The following is a 13,059-nucleotide window of genomic DNA, read 5'->3' as shown; positions in this document are numbered from 1 at the left end:
CAGAAAAGCTAAAGCACAGAATGAACTCAGGTTTGCTAGAGAGGTTAAAAGCAACAAAAAGGGCTTTTATGAGTATGTCCGTAGCAAAAGGAAGAACAAGGAAACAGTGGGGTCACTTAGTAGAGGAGAAGATGGTGAAATGCGAACAGGGGACAGAGAAAGGGCAGAACTCCTCAATACCTTCTTTGCCTCAGTCTTCTCCAAAAAAGAAAACAATGCCCGACCTGAAGAATATGGAGCAGATGATTCAGCAGGGGAAACACAGCCCAGAATAAGTAAGGAGGTAGTACAAGAATACTTGGCTAGTTTAGATGTATTCAAGTCTCCAGGGCCAGATGAACTACATCCAAGAGTATTAAAAGAACTGGCAGAGGTGATTTCAGAACCACTGGCAATAATCTTTGAAAATTCCTGGAGAACAGGTGAAGTTCCAGCAGACTGGAGGAGGGCAAATGTTGTCCCTGTTTTCAAAAAGGGGGAAAGAGAGGACCCAAACAATTACCGCCCAGTCAGCCTGACATCAATACCAGGAAAGATTCTAGAGCAGATCATTAAGCAAACGGTCTGTGAGCACCTAGAAAAAAAATCACTAGTGATTACTAAAAGTCAGCATGGGTTTCTGAAAAATAGGCCATGTCATAGAATCATAGAGTTGGAAGAGACCACAAGGGCCATCCAGTCCAACCCCCTGCCAAGCAGGAAACACCACCAAAGCATTCTTGACATATGGCTGTCAAGCCTCTGCTTAAAGACCTCCAAAGAAGGAGACTCCACCACACTCCTTGGTCAGACTAACCTGATCTCATTTTTTGACAAAATTACAAGCCTGGTAGATGAAGGGAACGCTGTGGATGTAGCCTATCTTGATTTCTGAGAAATAAGACTTGGTTTCTGAGAAATAAGACATGTCAGACTAATCTGATCTCATTTTTTGACAAAATTACAAGCCTGGTGTGTGATGGCTCTTGATGCACTAACTCCAGCCTCAGTCCACTCCTTGTGAAAGTCCCCATCACGTTTGAATGGTCTTTTCCTGACAATCCTCTGCAGGCTGCAGTCATCCCTGCTGCTTGTGCACCTTTTTCTTCCACACTTTTCCCTTCCACATAACTTTCCATTAATGTGCTTTGATACAGCACTACATCCAACTTCCTTTGCAATTACCTTTTAAGGCTTTCCCTCCTTATGGAGGGTCTCAATGATGGCTTTCTGCACAATTGTCAGGTCAGCAGCCTTTCCCATGATTGTGATTCCTACTGAAGCAGACTGAGAGACCATTTAAAGGCTCAGGAACCCTTTGCAGGTGTTATGGATTGAGTAGCTAAACACTCTTCTAATTTTCTGAGATTGTGAATATGGGGTTTTCTTCAGCTGTACGCCATAATCATCACAATTACAACACATAAAGGCTTGACATATTTTGCTTTGCATATCATGAGTCTATCTCCTATATTGGTTTCACCTTTTAAGTTGAATTACTGAAATAAATGAACTTTTCGACGATATTCTAATTTTTCAAATTTCACCTGTACATTGGCTCCCAGTATGTATTCAAGCACAATTCAACGTGTTGGCGCTGACCTTTAAAGCCCTAAATGGCCTCAGCCCAGTATACCTGAAGGAGCGTCTCCACCCACATAATTCAGCTCCGAGGGCCTTTTGGCGGTTCCTTCCCTGCAAGAAGTGAGGTTACAGGGAACCAGGCAGAGGGCCTTCTTGGTGGTGGCGCCCACCCTGTGGAACGCCCTCCCATCAGATGTCAAGGAAATAAACAACTACCTGACTTTTAGAAGACATCTGAAGGCAGCCCTGTATAGGGAAGTTTTTAATGTTTGATGTTTTATTTATCGTATTTTTAATATCCTGTTGGAGGCTACCCAGAGTGGCTGGAGAGGCCCAGCCAGATGGGCGGGGTACAAGTAAATAGGACTACTTTTTAACCCAGGAAAATCTTCTCAAAAGTCGGGGGTCATCTTATACGCCAGAATATATGGTAGTAGTAGTAATAATAATTAGTAATAATAATAATATTATAATTATAATAATATTATTATAATAAGTAGTAGTAATTATAAGTAGTAGTAATGTATAATTATATATTATATAATTATAATAAGTAGTAATAATAAGAATAAGAATAAAGAATAATAATTTTTAAATTATTATTTATACCTCCTCTAGTTAAAAACAGAGGTGCTAAGACCACAGGGATGCCCAATGTTTCATTTACATAGAGACTGCCAATGTGCCTTACTTTGCTAACTATGTTTTTCTGCAGCTGGGCAAACTTCTAAAACTAAAAATATTACTGTGTTGATAGGGAAGGGGAATGTTCTTTTTCCCCTCCTGATGCTGCAGGTATAGCTCTTCAAAGTACTTTGTTTTCCATGGCAAAAACCAAACCGTGACTTTAAAGAGGGGAGGCCATGCTTTTCTCCACTCCCTGATTTTGAGAATTCTTCTATCAACGTTGGTACGATGGGCAACATTAGCTGTTGCTTTCATTACTTCCCTTAACTTGGAAGCCTCAAAAACACTTGTTAGTAGTATGTATACAGCATGAGTCTTTGCAAAGCACAGTGTGTACCTTTGCAACAGAACTTTGCAAGAGTGTTATTTCATCATGCAACTACAGAGCTCGTCTTTGGGGAAAGAGCTGCTGCTGAGGCCAAAATCCTAACCAAATGGTTTGCCTTACAGAAAAAATAAGCTCCAGATCATCACATTCACCACCAGAGGCCACTATAATACACAGTAATGAACTGCTGTGTGGCCGTTTCACCATGCAGGCGATGAGAAGTGCTCGAGAAAGGGGAATATACATCTTTCACTTTATATTTGAGTGGAATGTTTGTGTCCCTTCTCAAAATAGTTTTGAGCCACACTGTTTCCCCACAGCCCAAAAGTCCCTTGGTAAGCTGTGTAGCATGCAGAATAGTGATATGGATGAAGGGTGCCTGCATGAAACAGCCAGGAAAAAAGAAGAAACAGGCACTGGAGATGGACAGATAGTAGTCAGTTCTACCTCCTCAAGAACAGCTGGCTGGTTGGGCATGATCCTGGTGACTCCCTTGGCTGCTTCCATCGCAAGGATCTTCTCCCTCATCTTCAGGATGGTCCCGATGGTGGATGGATTCCTCCCGTACTCCCTGGCGAGGTCTGTCACCCGCATGCCGTCCTCATGCTTTCGGACGATCTCCTTCTTCATCTCTATGGTGATCTTTTCCTTGGTCCTCTTCTCGGCCGCTGCTTGTTTGGGACCCATGTTCCTACAGTTGAAAAAAAGAAGACAGTTTTAAAAACTTAAAGAAAGACACTGAAAACCGTAGAAATTTTTTTTATGAAAAATTTAATAAAAGTGCAAAGAAACTTACCTGACTGTAGATGCTGAACACCTTTCAAAAATCTTCAAACTGAACGTGGAGAAGTCACCCAAGTCAGTCTGAACCTGAGGAAAAAGGGAAGGAATAGAAAACATTAGAAGGCAATCTGAGAAAAGCACATTTTTTACCAAAAAAAACCCTATGCAACCACAGCAGAGCTAAAAAGGCACATTTTTACCAACAAACCCCATGCAACCGAAGCAGAGCTAAAAAGGCAGTTTTTTGGCCCAAACCCCCCATGCAACCAAACCAGAGCTAAAATGGCAGACTTTTGGCCCAAAACCCCATGCAACCAAACCAGAGCCAAAAAGGCACTAAAAACATTAAAAAGTTTTTTTTTTAAGTTTTTAAAAAGTTTCTAAAAGTTATGAAAAGTTTCCTCAGTACAAAGTGGAGTTGGGCTCCTCGGAATGTAAGTGACTCGAGAGTAGGGAGACTTGGAAGTTGGCCACTCTCCCCCAGCGCACAGAGAGACAGTGTTTGGGGGGAGCATGTGGTGGGGGAACTAGGCTGGACAGGTTGACCTTCCCACCCCCTCACCTTCCCTCGGGCTGCACTGCATTCCCAAGCGCAGGCTCCAGCCCACCCGGCTCACCCGGCTCTCCAGCTAGGGGCGCAGCCGAGAGCAGCCACCTCTGCCTCCTCTCTGCACTCCGCTGCCTCATCCCGGTACCACCATGCCAGGGACACGCAGGCAGCCTGTGGCTGCCGCTTTGTCATGTTGCCCAAAGTGGAGACAGAAGCCCTCGGACTCGCCTGGGTGAATGGGGAGTGTGGGTAGATCCTGGAAAACATGCAGGGGAGGAAAAAAAGAGGTAGAGAGGGCTGGCTTGGGCAGGAGAAGAGAACTTTTGCCTCCCTTTCCTCCCCCCACCCTTAAACTCCCCTCTCCTGCATCCAGTTAGCCACCTCCTTCCCCATGCGCTCCTTGTCCCCCCCAGTTTGAGTGTTTCCACACACACACACACACACACACACTTCAACTTCCCCCTCCCGCCTCTCCCTCCAATGGCAATGGATAGATTACTGCTAGTTTTTGATACTGGGTAGTAGATTGCAGCCTGGTTTATTGCTTTCATATTATTATTATTATTATTATTATTATTATTATTATTATTATTATTATTTTATTTATAGCCCGCCCATCTGGCTGGGTTTCCCCCGCCACTCTGAGCGGCTTCCAACAAGTAACAAAATACATTAAAATATCACAGATTATAAACTTCCCTAAACAGGGCTGCCTTAGGTGTTTTCTAAATGTCAGGTACTGTAGTTGTTTATCTCCTTGACCTCCGATGGAAGGGTGTTCCACAGGGCGAGCGCCACTACCGAGAAGGCCCTCTGCCTGGTTCCCTGTAGCTTTGCTTCTCGCAGTGAAGGAACCGCCAGAACAGGGCCAGCTCTAGGGGGGCGGGGCGCACCGTAGCGATCTCCGCACCAGGGCGCCCAACATGATTGAGACGGCTCTGCGCCAGAAGGCCCTCGGCACTGGATCTCAGTATCTGGGCTGAACAATGGGGGTGGAGACGCTCCTTCAGGTATACTGGGCCTTTGAGGCCGTTTAGGGCTTTAAAGGTCAGCACCAACACTTTGAATTGTGCTCGGAAACACAATTGTGTTCAGAGATCAATGGCCTCATTAGATAGTAAAATTCATGCTAAATTGCTGTTTTAGGGTATATATTTAAAAGTCTGGAACGGATTAATCCATTTTGCATTAATTTCTATGGGAAAGCAGACCTTGGTTTTGGAACGGACTTCCGGAATGAATTAAGTTTGAAAACCAAGGTACCACTGTAATTTCGGCTAATACTGTACAGGATTCTGCAGCTCACCTCAGGGGACTAGGTGATGCTAAGATTTTTAACTGGTTCTGTGGCAATTGTACTGGCTTCTCAGCCCAATTCAAGATAAGACACATTGGCCTCTAAATCCCTTGTTCCCCTTGGAGCCTCCCCATCACCCTGCCCTTCCCCCTTCCACATTTTAAAATCATGGGGAGAGACCCTACTTAGGGATTTTTCAATGAACCAAGTTAAATCTCATAAAAGGCCATTTTGAGGTCTATGCCAAAGCTCTGTAACTTATTTCAGAGTGAGATTCTACATCGTCCTTAGAAGATTCTTGATTTTTTACAGCATGAGGTGTTTTTGGAGGAGAGAGTTAGGTTGTAACCCTATGCAGGGTTGCATAAGAGCACTCCTGACCGAATGCTGTGGAACTTACTTCTGAGCAAGCGTACACCTGATCAGCCTGACGATGACAACGGTGAGGTAGATAGACTGCTGACCTCAAGTTGTTGTGAATGGGGGTTGCTGTTGATTTTCTAGCTGGTACGAGTTCAGATACTTGCTCCTCCTGCATTTATTCCAAGGATTATATTTATTGTTTGGTTCCACGACTGTCTTTAGGGGTAAGCCTCCCTCTTTCTAAGCCTCCTTGTTGCTAAAGAGAGAAGGCACAGCAACAAATTCTTAAAGAAACAAACAAATATTGAGGTCTGCCAAGGAACACAAGGAAAGGAAAGGAAAGGAAGCAGAACAGCTTTTCATTACTTTAAATAAGCAATTCTGGTGAAACCTTATGCAAAATATGCAAATGGTTATTTTATCACAGACATTTAGGCAATGCAGCAGGTATAGGGCAATGAGGAATGTTCAAGTTTTGCCAGTAACATACAGTTAAATAAAATAAAGCTTCTTTTAGCACTCAGTGTTTTTTGAGGATGCTGGCAAATAACATTAACAGCGCTCCCACAGTGCCCACCTTTATCCATGAGTTGTGTCTTGTGGTCTCTCTTCCTTCAGCAGCATGCATGCAAAAGCAAACATTTCCTCTGTGCCTAACAACTCTGCCAAGGGGGGAGGGGATTGCATTGTGACTTCCCCTAATACAGGGGAATCAAAAAATATCCTGCTAGGTATCCTGCTATCCTGCTAAATATCCTGCTAAGGTACCTTCCTTATTTCCAGTGATGTAAACATTCAGTGCACAGACCTGTTTAATCTAGGTAAACCTGGGAAAGTGGCAGCTCTCCAGCTCCATGTTCCCTGATGGTCCTCCTTGATGTCCGAGATCAGGCAAGATGGATGGAACACAACACAGCCCAGGACAGATGGAGGCGCTGAGCAGGGTGGGCTGTGATGATGAGGGCTTCTTCAGAAGCTATGGAAAGCATCTTGTTCTTTCTGATGGTGCTTTTGAAGGGACAACATTTGCAATGTTCTTGTGTGCACTAGATATAACTTTGCCACAGTTGAGCAGCTGTGGATCTTAGACACTTACTTGCCAGCATAAGCACCTTCTAGGTTTAAGCCTTTGTCTTTTTGGAGAAGCTGACCTTCAAATGCTTCAGTTTTAGTTATTTCAAACTTTCAATGCATTACAAATTAAACACTTGCTCAACCCTTTCGAATATCTAATCTTGAAATATATATAAAGTTCACCGTTATCTGCTACCCTTTAAGGTTAGTTTACACATTCTGTGTTCATAACTTGATTCCTCCTCCCTGATTACAGTACTTGCAGCTGAACATGCAAGTTAACTCCATGGTATCTATGGGGGCAGGGGCTGAAAAAATACTCTGCCTGATCTGTGGTGCTTGTTCACACTTGCTTGATCTGTGAGTCACACTTGCAAATCACCAGTTAATGCTGTAATAATTAGATAATTAACATGATGTATGAACCATTCCCTAAATAATTCGGCTCTGATTTGGACCGAAAGTTGTACGGTATTTGAAACTTCAAGCAAACCAGTCCTTTAAACAAACATAGCCACATGGTTGCAAACACACATGGAAAATTTGTTTAATAATGAATGAAATACGTGTTTTTCAGAATGAAACATTTGTCTCTAGCCAGAGGTTCCCCAAGAGTCTTCTGGCATCTTAAAGACAAACATATTTATTATGGAATTTACTTTCATAGGCCTACTTTTAGAGACCAGCTTGTCAAATATGTGAAGTGTTATCTGCAGTTGACTGATACGTATGACACATACATTCACAAGGGTACCCAAGAGCTTAAAGGTAATGAAATATAAGAGGTGCAATAGGTCTGCTGCTCTTGTATAACCATTGTAAAGCTATCGGCTTGCCTGCATTTCATAAACTTCATACAGTTGATGGGTACTTTATACCTTTTGATTATGTCAAAATGCTCGATTGAACTCAATGGGACTTATTTCTAAACATACTTGTGTTAAGATTGAGTGGTAAATCTACTCGTCCAAGATGTTAAACACTTTAGAATCATTGCCTGTGGGAAGAACGCGAGCAGGGCCTGAGCGCAAGAGCAAATCTCTGTCCTTGTGAATCCCAGCAACTGATATTGAGATGCATGCTTGATGACAGTGAATGGAAAACAACCATCCTCTTTTAAAGCCATTCAAGTCCATGGTTATCAGTACGTCTTGTGGAAGCAAATTCCATAGTTCAGCTACAGAATGTGCTGCATGAAAGAGAATTCATTTTGCCTGTTGAGAGGGTTTGTCTGCTTTAAGCCATTTATTCCTGCACCAGGCTGGCTGCTTGCCTTTCCTCATGACTACTACATGTAATAACTCTCAGTTTGAGAAGTACAGCACAAAAGTTGCATCCCGTGTGGTGTTACCTCAGTAGTGAAGCAACATGTTCTTCACAGCCTCTATCAACCAATAACTTCCATCTCATTTCAATATGACCACATACAAATTTTGTATGTATAGTTTTCTCATCCAGGTTGCCTGATGAATGGGCTTAAATTTTGCCATTGGTTGTTTTTGGGAGACTGAAGCAGTCGTGAATGATGTACACACTATACGGTATGTTTAAAGCAAATTTTCCCTCCAAAGAATCCTGGGAAGTGTAGTTTACCCCTCACAGCACTACAATTCCCAGCACCCTTAAAAATGATGGGATGTGCTTTAAATGTTTGGTGCGTACTCAGCCTTGTTGTATACAAACAACTACAGTGGTACCTCTGGTTAAGAACTTCATTCGTTCTGGAGGTCCGTTCTTAACCTGAAATTGTTCTTAACCTGAAGTACCACTTTAGCTAATGGGGCCTCCCACTGCTGCTGCGCCGCCAGAGCATGATTTCTGTTCTCATCCTGAAGCAGAGTTCTTAACCTGAGGTACTATTGCTAGGTTAGCCTGACGCGTTTGTAACCTGTAGCGTTTTTTACCCCGAGGTACAACTGTACTGCTGATTTGCAAGATTGCTCACCATCCTGCCAAAATAAAAACCCATAATTCCAGACAAAGGGCTCATCTTTGTATGTAATCATCTGTCAAATGGCAAGAAACAAAGACAATTTCAAGCTGCACAAAGCAATGATGATGGCCTCTTCCAACCCATTCAGCTTCAAAGGGGTAAATGCATCTAGATAGGGTTGTCTTTTCTGAAAAGGATGGCATTTGCAGTTTGGGTTGTAGGACAATCCAGCAGCTGAGACTGATGCACCAGCCACAACCTCTCCTGGGCAAAGGCAGGCTGGCTAGTTGTCCATGGCCTAGCAAAATAGACAAGGCCATAATTTCAATGTGTTCCCTGCAGCCTTCATTTGAAGACTGTTAAGAACCAGATTCTTATGCGGGTGCAAAATGTGGCTGCTTGGATATTGACTGCAACTATGGTTGTCAGGAAAATATCTCATAACCATCTCTCTTGAAACAACTTTCCTAGTTTTTGCGGAGCCACTAATCCTACTTAGCAAGGACAACCCTCTCTTTGAAGCGCTGTCAGAGGACAGTTTGAAGGAGTGTCTGGTGTAGTCCAAAGGGAAGCCGTGGCCTTGAAGGTGCCCGTCAACGGTATATAGCGGGAAACAGACAGAGCAGGTGCCCAGCTCACCAGACCACCTTCCCTGCTAGGGTAAGACATTGTGCAGAATTTTTCAACTTTCAAATTCCAAAAACAAGGGGTGGTAAAAAGTTGCAACATGACTTGGGAACTCAAGAGATATTTTGGTTAAATTAATATAATTTAGTTTTGCTGGTTAAGTAAAATATGTGCAAAATTGCATATTTTATTTTATATAGCACTAGCTGTCCCAGCCACGCGTTGCTGTGGTTCTTTCCTGTGATTCCCCCCACTCTGTCCGGACACATGACTTATCCTGCCCCCTCCCCCCGGTTCATCCCTGTGACTGCCCCCACCCTGTCCCAACCCATGAGCTATCGAGCCCCCTTTCCCCCCACCCCGTGTCAGCTTTTGGGTTCTATTTCCCAGCATGCACTTTTGTCTGAGCCCTCTGTTGTCCCCGGGGAGTGTTGGCCCCTCCCCCTGGTATCTGCCTACAATGGCCCCCACCCTTGGAGAAGGAACTGTCAGTTTCTGGGTTCTATTTCCCAGTATTTACTTTTGTCTGAGCCCTCTGTTGTCCCCGGGGAGTTTTGTCCCTCCCCCCCTGTATCTCCATACATTGGCTACTGCGCACGCATCATGAACATATATATATATATATATATATATATATATATATATATATATATATAGATTAAATTTTTTTGAAATAAGAACATGAGAAGCAGAAGTTACTATTGTTTAATTTTATTTTTGGGGTTGTCATTTATTTTGGTGGGTATTGTATGATTTGGGGGTGTCGTGTGTTTTGTGGTTTGTTTGTTTGTTTTGGTTATTTGGATTTTCTAATTTTGGAGTAGGTGTTTTGAATGTGGGATGTGGTGTTGGTTTGTGAACTCAAACTGGGGAGAGAAAGTGCATGGTTGTTTGTTTTTTTGAAGACGCAGAGGCTGGCAATCAGTCATAGTATAAAGCCTAGGTTAAAAGCCTTATTTAAAATGGCCGCTGTAGCCTCGCATGTGACACAACACCCACTCAATTAAAAAGCAAAAACCCCTTGCCGTGCCCCCAAGTGCATGTTAGGGGAAATGATGAACAACTGCCTAATGCTGCCAGGCTTTGGAGGTGGAATGGCCATTTTGGAGGTTGGCCTACTCAGTTTTCCCTGTCCCAACCCCCCCTGCTTTGGCTGACTCAGGGTCCTCCCTCCCCCCGGCTATGTGTTCCCCCCTCCCTTTGTTGTGCCTCATCCCTGTGCCCCCCCCTGGTTGTGAAAGACCCTATTGTGTTTGTTTTTCCCTGCTTGGCAATGCTGCGGCCTATTGAAAAAGCTGGGCCTTGTTGCTGCAAAAGGACTGTTTTCAGTTGGTTGCTGTGGAATTTTGTGATGTCATCTGGCAGCGCAGCTTTTGGATGCTGCTGGAGTCTTCAGAGCTTCTGGTGGCGACGTCTAATTTGGGTGCCACTTTTTTGTGTTTGATCATTATTTTAGGTGTGAAAGGTGTGGTTTTTTTATTATGCCAGATCCCTCCCTGATGGGCAAGGTACGTTCTGCCCAAATTTGTTTCAGTTCGGTTCAGTGGTTATGGAGAAAGGCTGTTTCATCCGTGTGCGCAATGCCTACATTTATCACTATTGCGTAGTAGTATTTAGCATTAGCTGCATTTTCTTAAGGCAAAATTAAATTCTTTGGTTTTCCTAAAGCAGTTTATGTGCTTCTTCATCAGACACAGACTTAACCAAGATAAATGTTGTCCAATCACAAAAATAATAGATTTGAATTCCTCACACCCAAAAACATATTTTTAAGACGCTTCACTGAAGAAATTCGCAAAATTTAAGTTTCACCCTCTAAAATGACACACTCTGGTAACACAATGTATTTCTATTTAAACTGCAGCAATTATATCTAAATTTGCATCTATACATATCAATCTGCATATGCAAATCTATGTCCATTTTTGGTGATGCTCACATGACCAGCCTGACTCCCTGCAGGTTTCCAAGCACAATTCAAAGCATGAGGGTCAGGCAACGTGGTTTCTTCCAGGTGTTTTGGACCACAATGTTCATCCTTCCTAACCACTAGTTATGCTGGCTGGAGCTGGTGGGAGGGGGAGGGGGCCATCTTGGCTGTACCTTTAAAGTCCTCTATGACTTGGAGCCTTCAGAGGTGAGGTGGATTGGCAACTGGAGAAAAGGCCATCATTTTCGGTGTTGGTGCCCAGTTTGTGGCCTGGCCTCCCCACAAAGACTTCAATGGCACCCTTGCTACTGTTGCGCTTCAGGTGGCAGGTTAAATTTTTGCCTAGGCAGTTCAGTTGAGAGGCAGTGTAGTGTAGTGGTTGGTGCTGGATTAACCATTACAGGGAGATAAGGGTTCAAATCCTCACTTGGGCATAAAGCTGACGCTAAATTCTGTGCAGTCATTTATGGATGCAAATCATTCCAAGTAACATGGTTTTGTTTATTTTATTTTTTATTATTGGACAATTTATATATACATATGTACAAAAACACCTATGTCTACTTTTTTCTTTTTTACAATTTCATGTGATTTACAAAAACAGGACAGGAAAATAACTTAGAAAGGATACGAATACTGTACAAAAATAAAATGGATTAAACTTGTAAAGGTTGGTATTTTACAGTGTTACAGATTGTTAATCTGTAGTAAAACAGCATTTGAAGAGTATGTCCGGTTTGGTGCATACTGGGCTAAGTCCATCAGCCAACAGAAAAGAGACCTGTATATAAGTCATCAAAATTGTTCACAAATGTTGTATAGCTATAGTTTTAAAGCCATGGCTTCTCTAGAATGGTCTTTCTGAAGTGAGGAGAGGAGCCGTCTTCACACCAGCACTCCTAAGAATTTCCAGAGTAACGTGGCAAATGTTCTCAGAAAACGATCTTTTGTTCTTCTCAACACCTGAAAAAAATCTCTTTCTAAACTCCCTTTTGTTAAGAACCAATAATAACTGATTTTACTGCATTGTCAAGTTTGAGCATGAAATTTACTGCTTGCTTTTACACCGAGAGAGACAAACATTTCCTATTTTTCATTTGATTTTGTTAGTGGTTAATAAACTTTGGGTAGCTTCTGAGGTTACTTTTGGAAGACTCCTAAGAAGCAAGACCTGCACCCCAATACGAAGCATATTGAATTGGAATCAAGTCCCATGGATTTCAATGAAACTTGCTTTCAAGTGTGTTGAGAACCACAGCTGAAGATACAGGCCTCTGCTTCCGAGAGTAGATTCCTGATCCCACTGCGGCTTGCCCTGTATGTGCCTTTTCTGGGGCATGAGCAGGTGAAATTACCTTTCTCACAAACCATTCTTATGCATATTTGGGCCTATATACATGTTTGTCAGCAATCACAGGGCCAGAAACCCTTATCCCTGCTTCTCTGCAGCAAGAGGGAGAAGGAATAATTTGCAAGGAAGAAACAGGACAAGCGTGTCACTAATCCTGGCCACTGATTTCCTCTCTAAGCCACCACACCCTAGTTTTCCCCATGTGGCTTGGGGAGGAAAGAAAGTGGTGTGGGGGTTAAAGAAAATTCCTTGCAAATTATCTTCTTCTCTTGAATCACAGCAAAGAAGCACCATCCTTAACTCTGCTTGCCATAAAACATGTGGATCAACCCTTTTAAGACCTTCTCATGCACACCCACATCTGTTCAAAGTAACATAGGAAGCATTCCCATGTTCACCTGTGGCCCAAGAACTGGTACAAATTATGGCCCTGCTTGATGTGGGGGTGGCAACTGCTCCCCCTCAGTGCAGCCACAATGGCTCTTTGTGGTGACTGGGTTGTCTGTTAGCAAAACTGAAATGTTGCTTCTTGCTGCTCAACACACTTAAGTGCAGGTGCTGTGGTGACAAAAC

At 43.1% G+C, this 13,059-nt stretch overlaps 1 protein-coding gene across 1 annotated transcript; it reads right to left on the bottom strand.

Annotated features, from left to right (window-relative positions):
- Nucleotides 1–2,790: 2,790 nt before the first annotated feature.
- Nucleotides 2,791–7,167, bottom strand: LOC132592793 (uncharacterized). Its single transcript, XM_060280038.1, has 3 exons — nucleotides 5,609–7,167; nucleotides 3,375–3,448; nucleotides 2,791–3,269 (listed from the first exon to the last, which is right to left on the bottom strand). Exons 1-3 carry the CDS (start codon nucleotides 5,744–5,746, stop codon nucleotides 2,864–2,866), a joined length of 618 nt encoding a protein of 205 aa, XP_060136021.1. The 5' UTR covers nucleotides 5,747–7,167; the 3' UTR covers nucleotides 2,791–2,863.
- Nucleotides 7,168–13,059: the final 5,892 nt, after the last annotated feature.

This window comes from Zootoca vivipara, chromosome 11 (genome assembly GCF_963506605.1).
Source record: "Zootoca vivipara chromosome 11, rZooViv1.1, whole genome shotgun sequence".
Lineage (NCBI taxonomy): Eukaryota > Metazoa > Chordata > Lepidosauria > Squamata > Lacertidae > Zootoca > Zootoca vivipara.
Note: the sequence above shows the minus strand (reverse complement) of the source record. Positions and strands in the feature narration are given on the sequence as shown.

What these genes read in the sequence shown, in the direction of transcription:
- LOC132592793 (XM_060280038.1), bottom strand. Translation starts at nt 5,746, where the DNA reads ATGCAGGAGGAGCAAGTATCTGAACTCGTACCAGCTAGAAAATCAACA. An exon ending in AGGTGTACGCTTGCTCAGAA is followed by an intron (nt 3,449 to 5,608) that starts GTAAGTTCCACA and finishes CTTTTTCCTCAG; the next exon opens with GTTCAGACTGACTTGGGTGA. An exon ending in TGTTCAGCATCTACAGTCAG is followed by an intron (nt 3,270 to 3,374) that starts GTAAGTTTCTTT and finishes TTTCAACTGTAG; the next exon opens with GAACATGGGTCCCAAACAAG.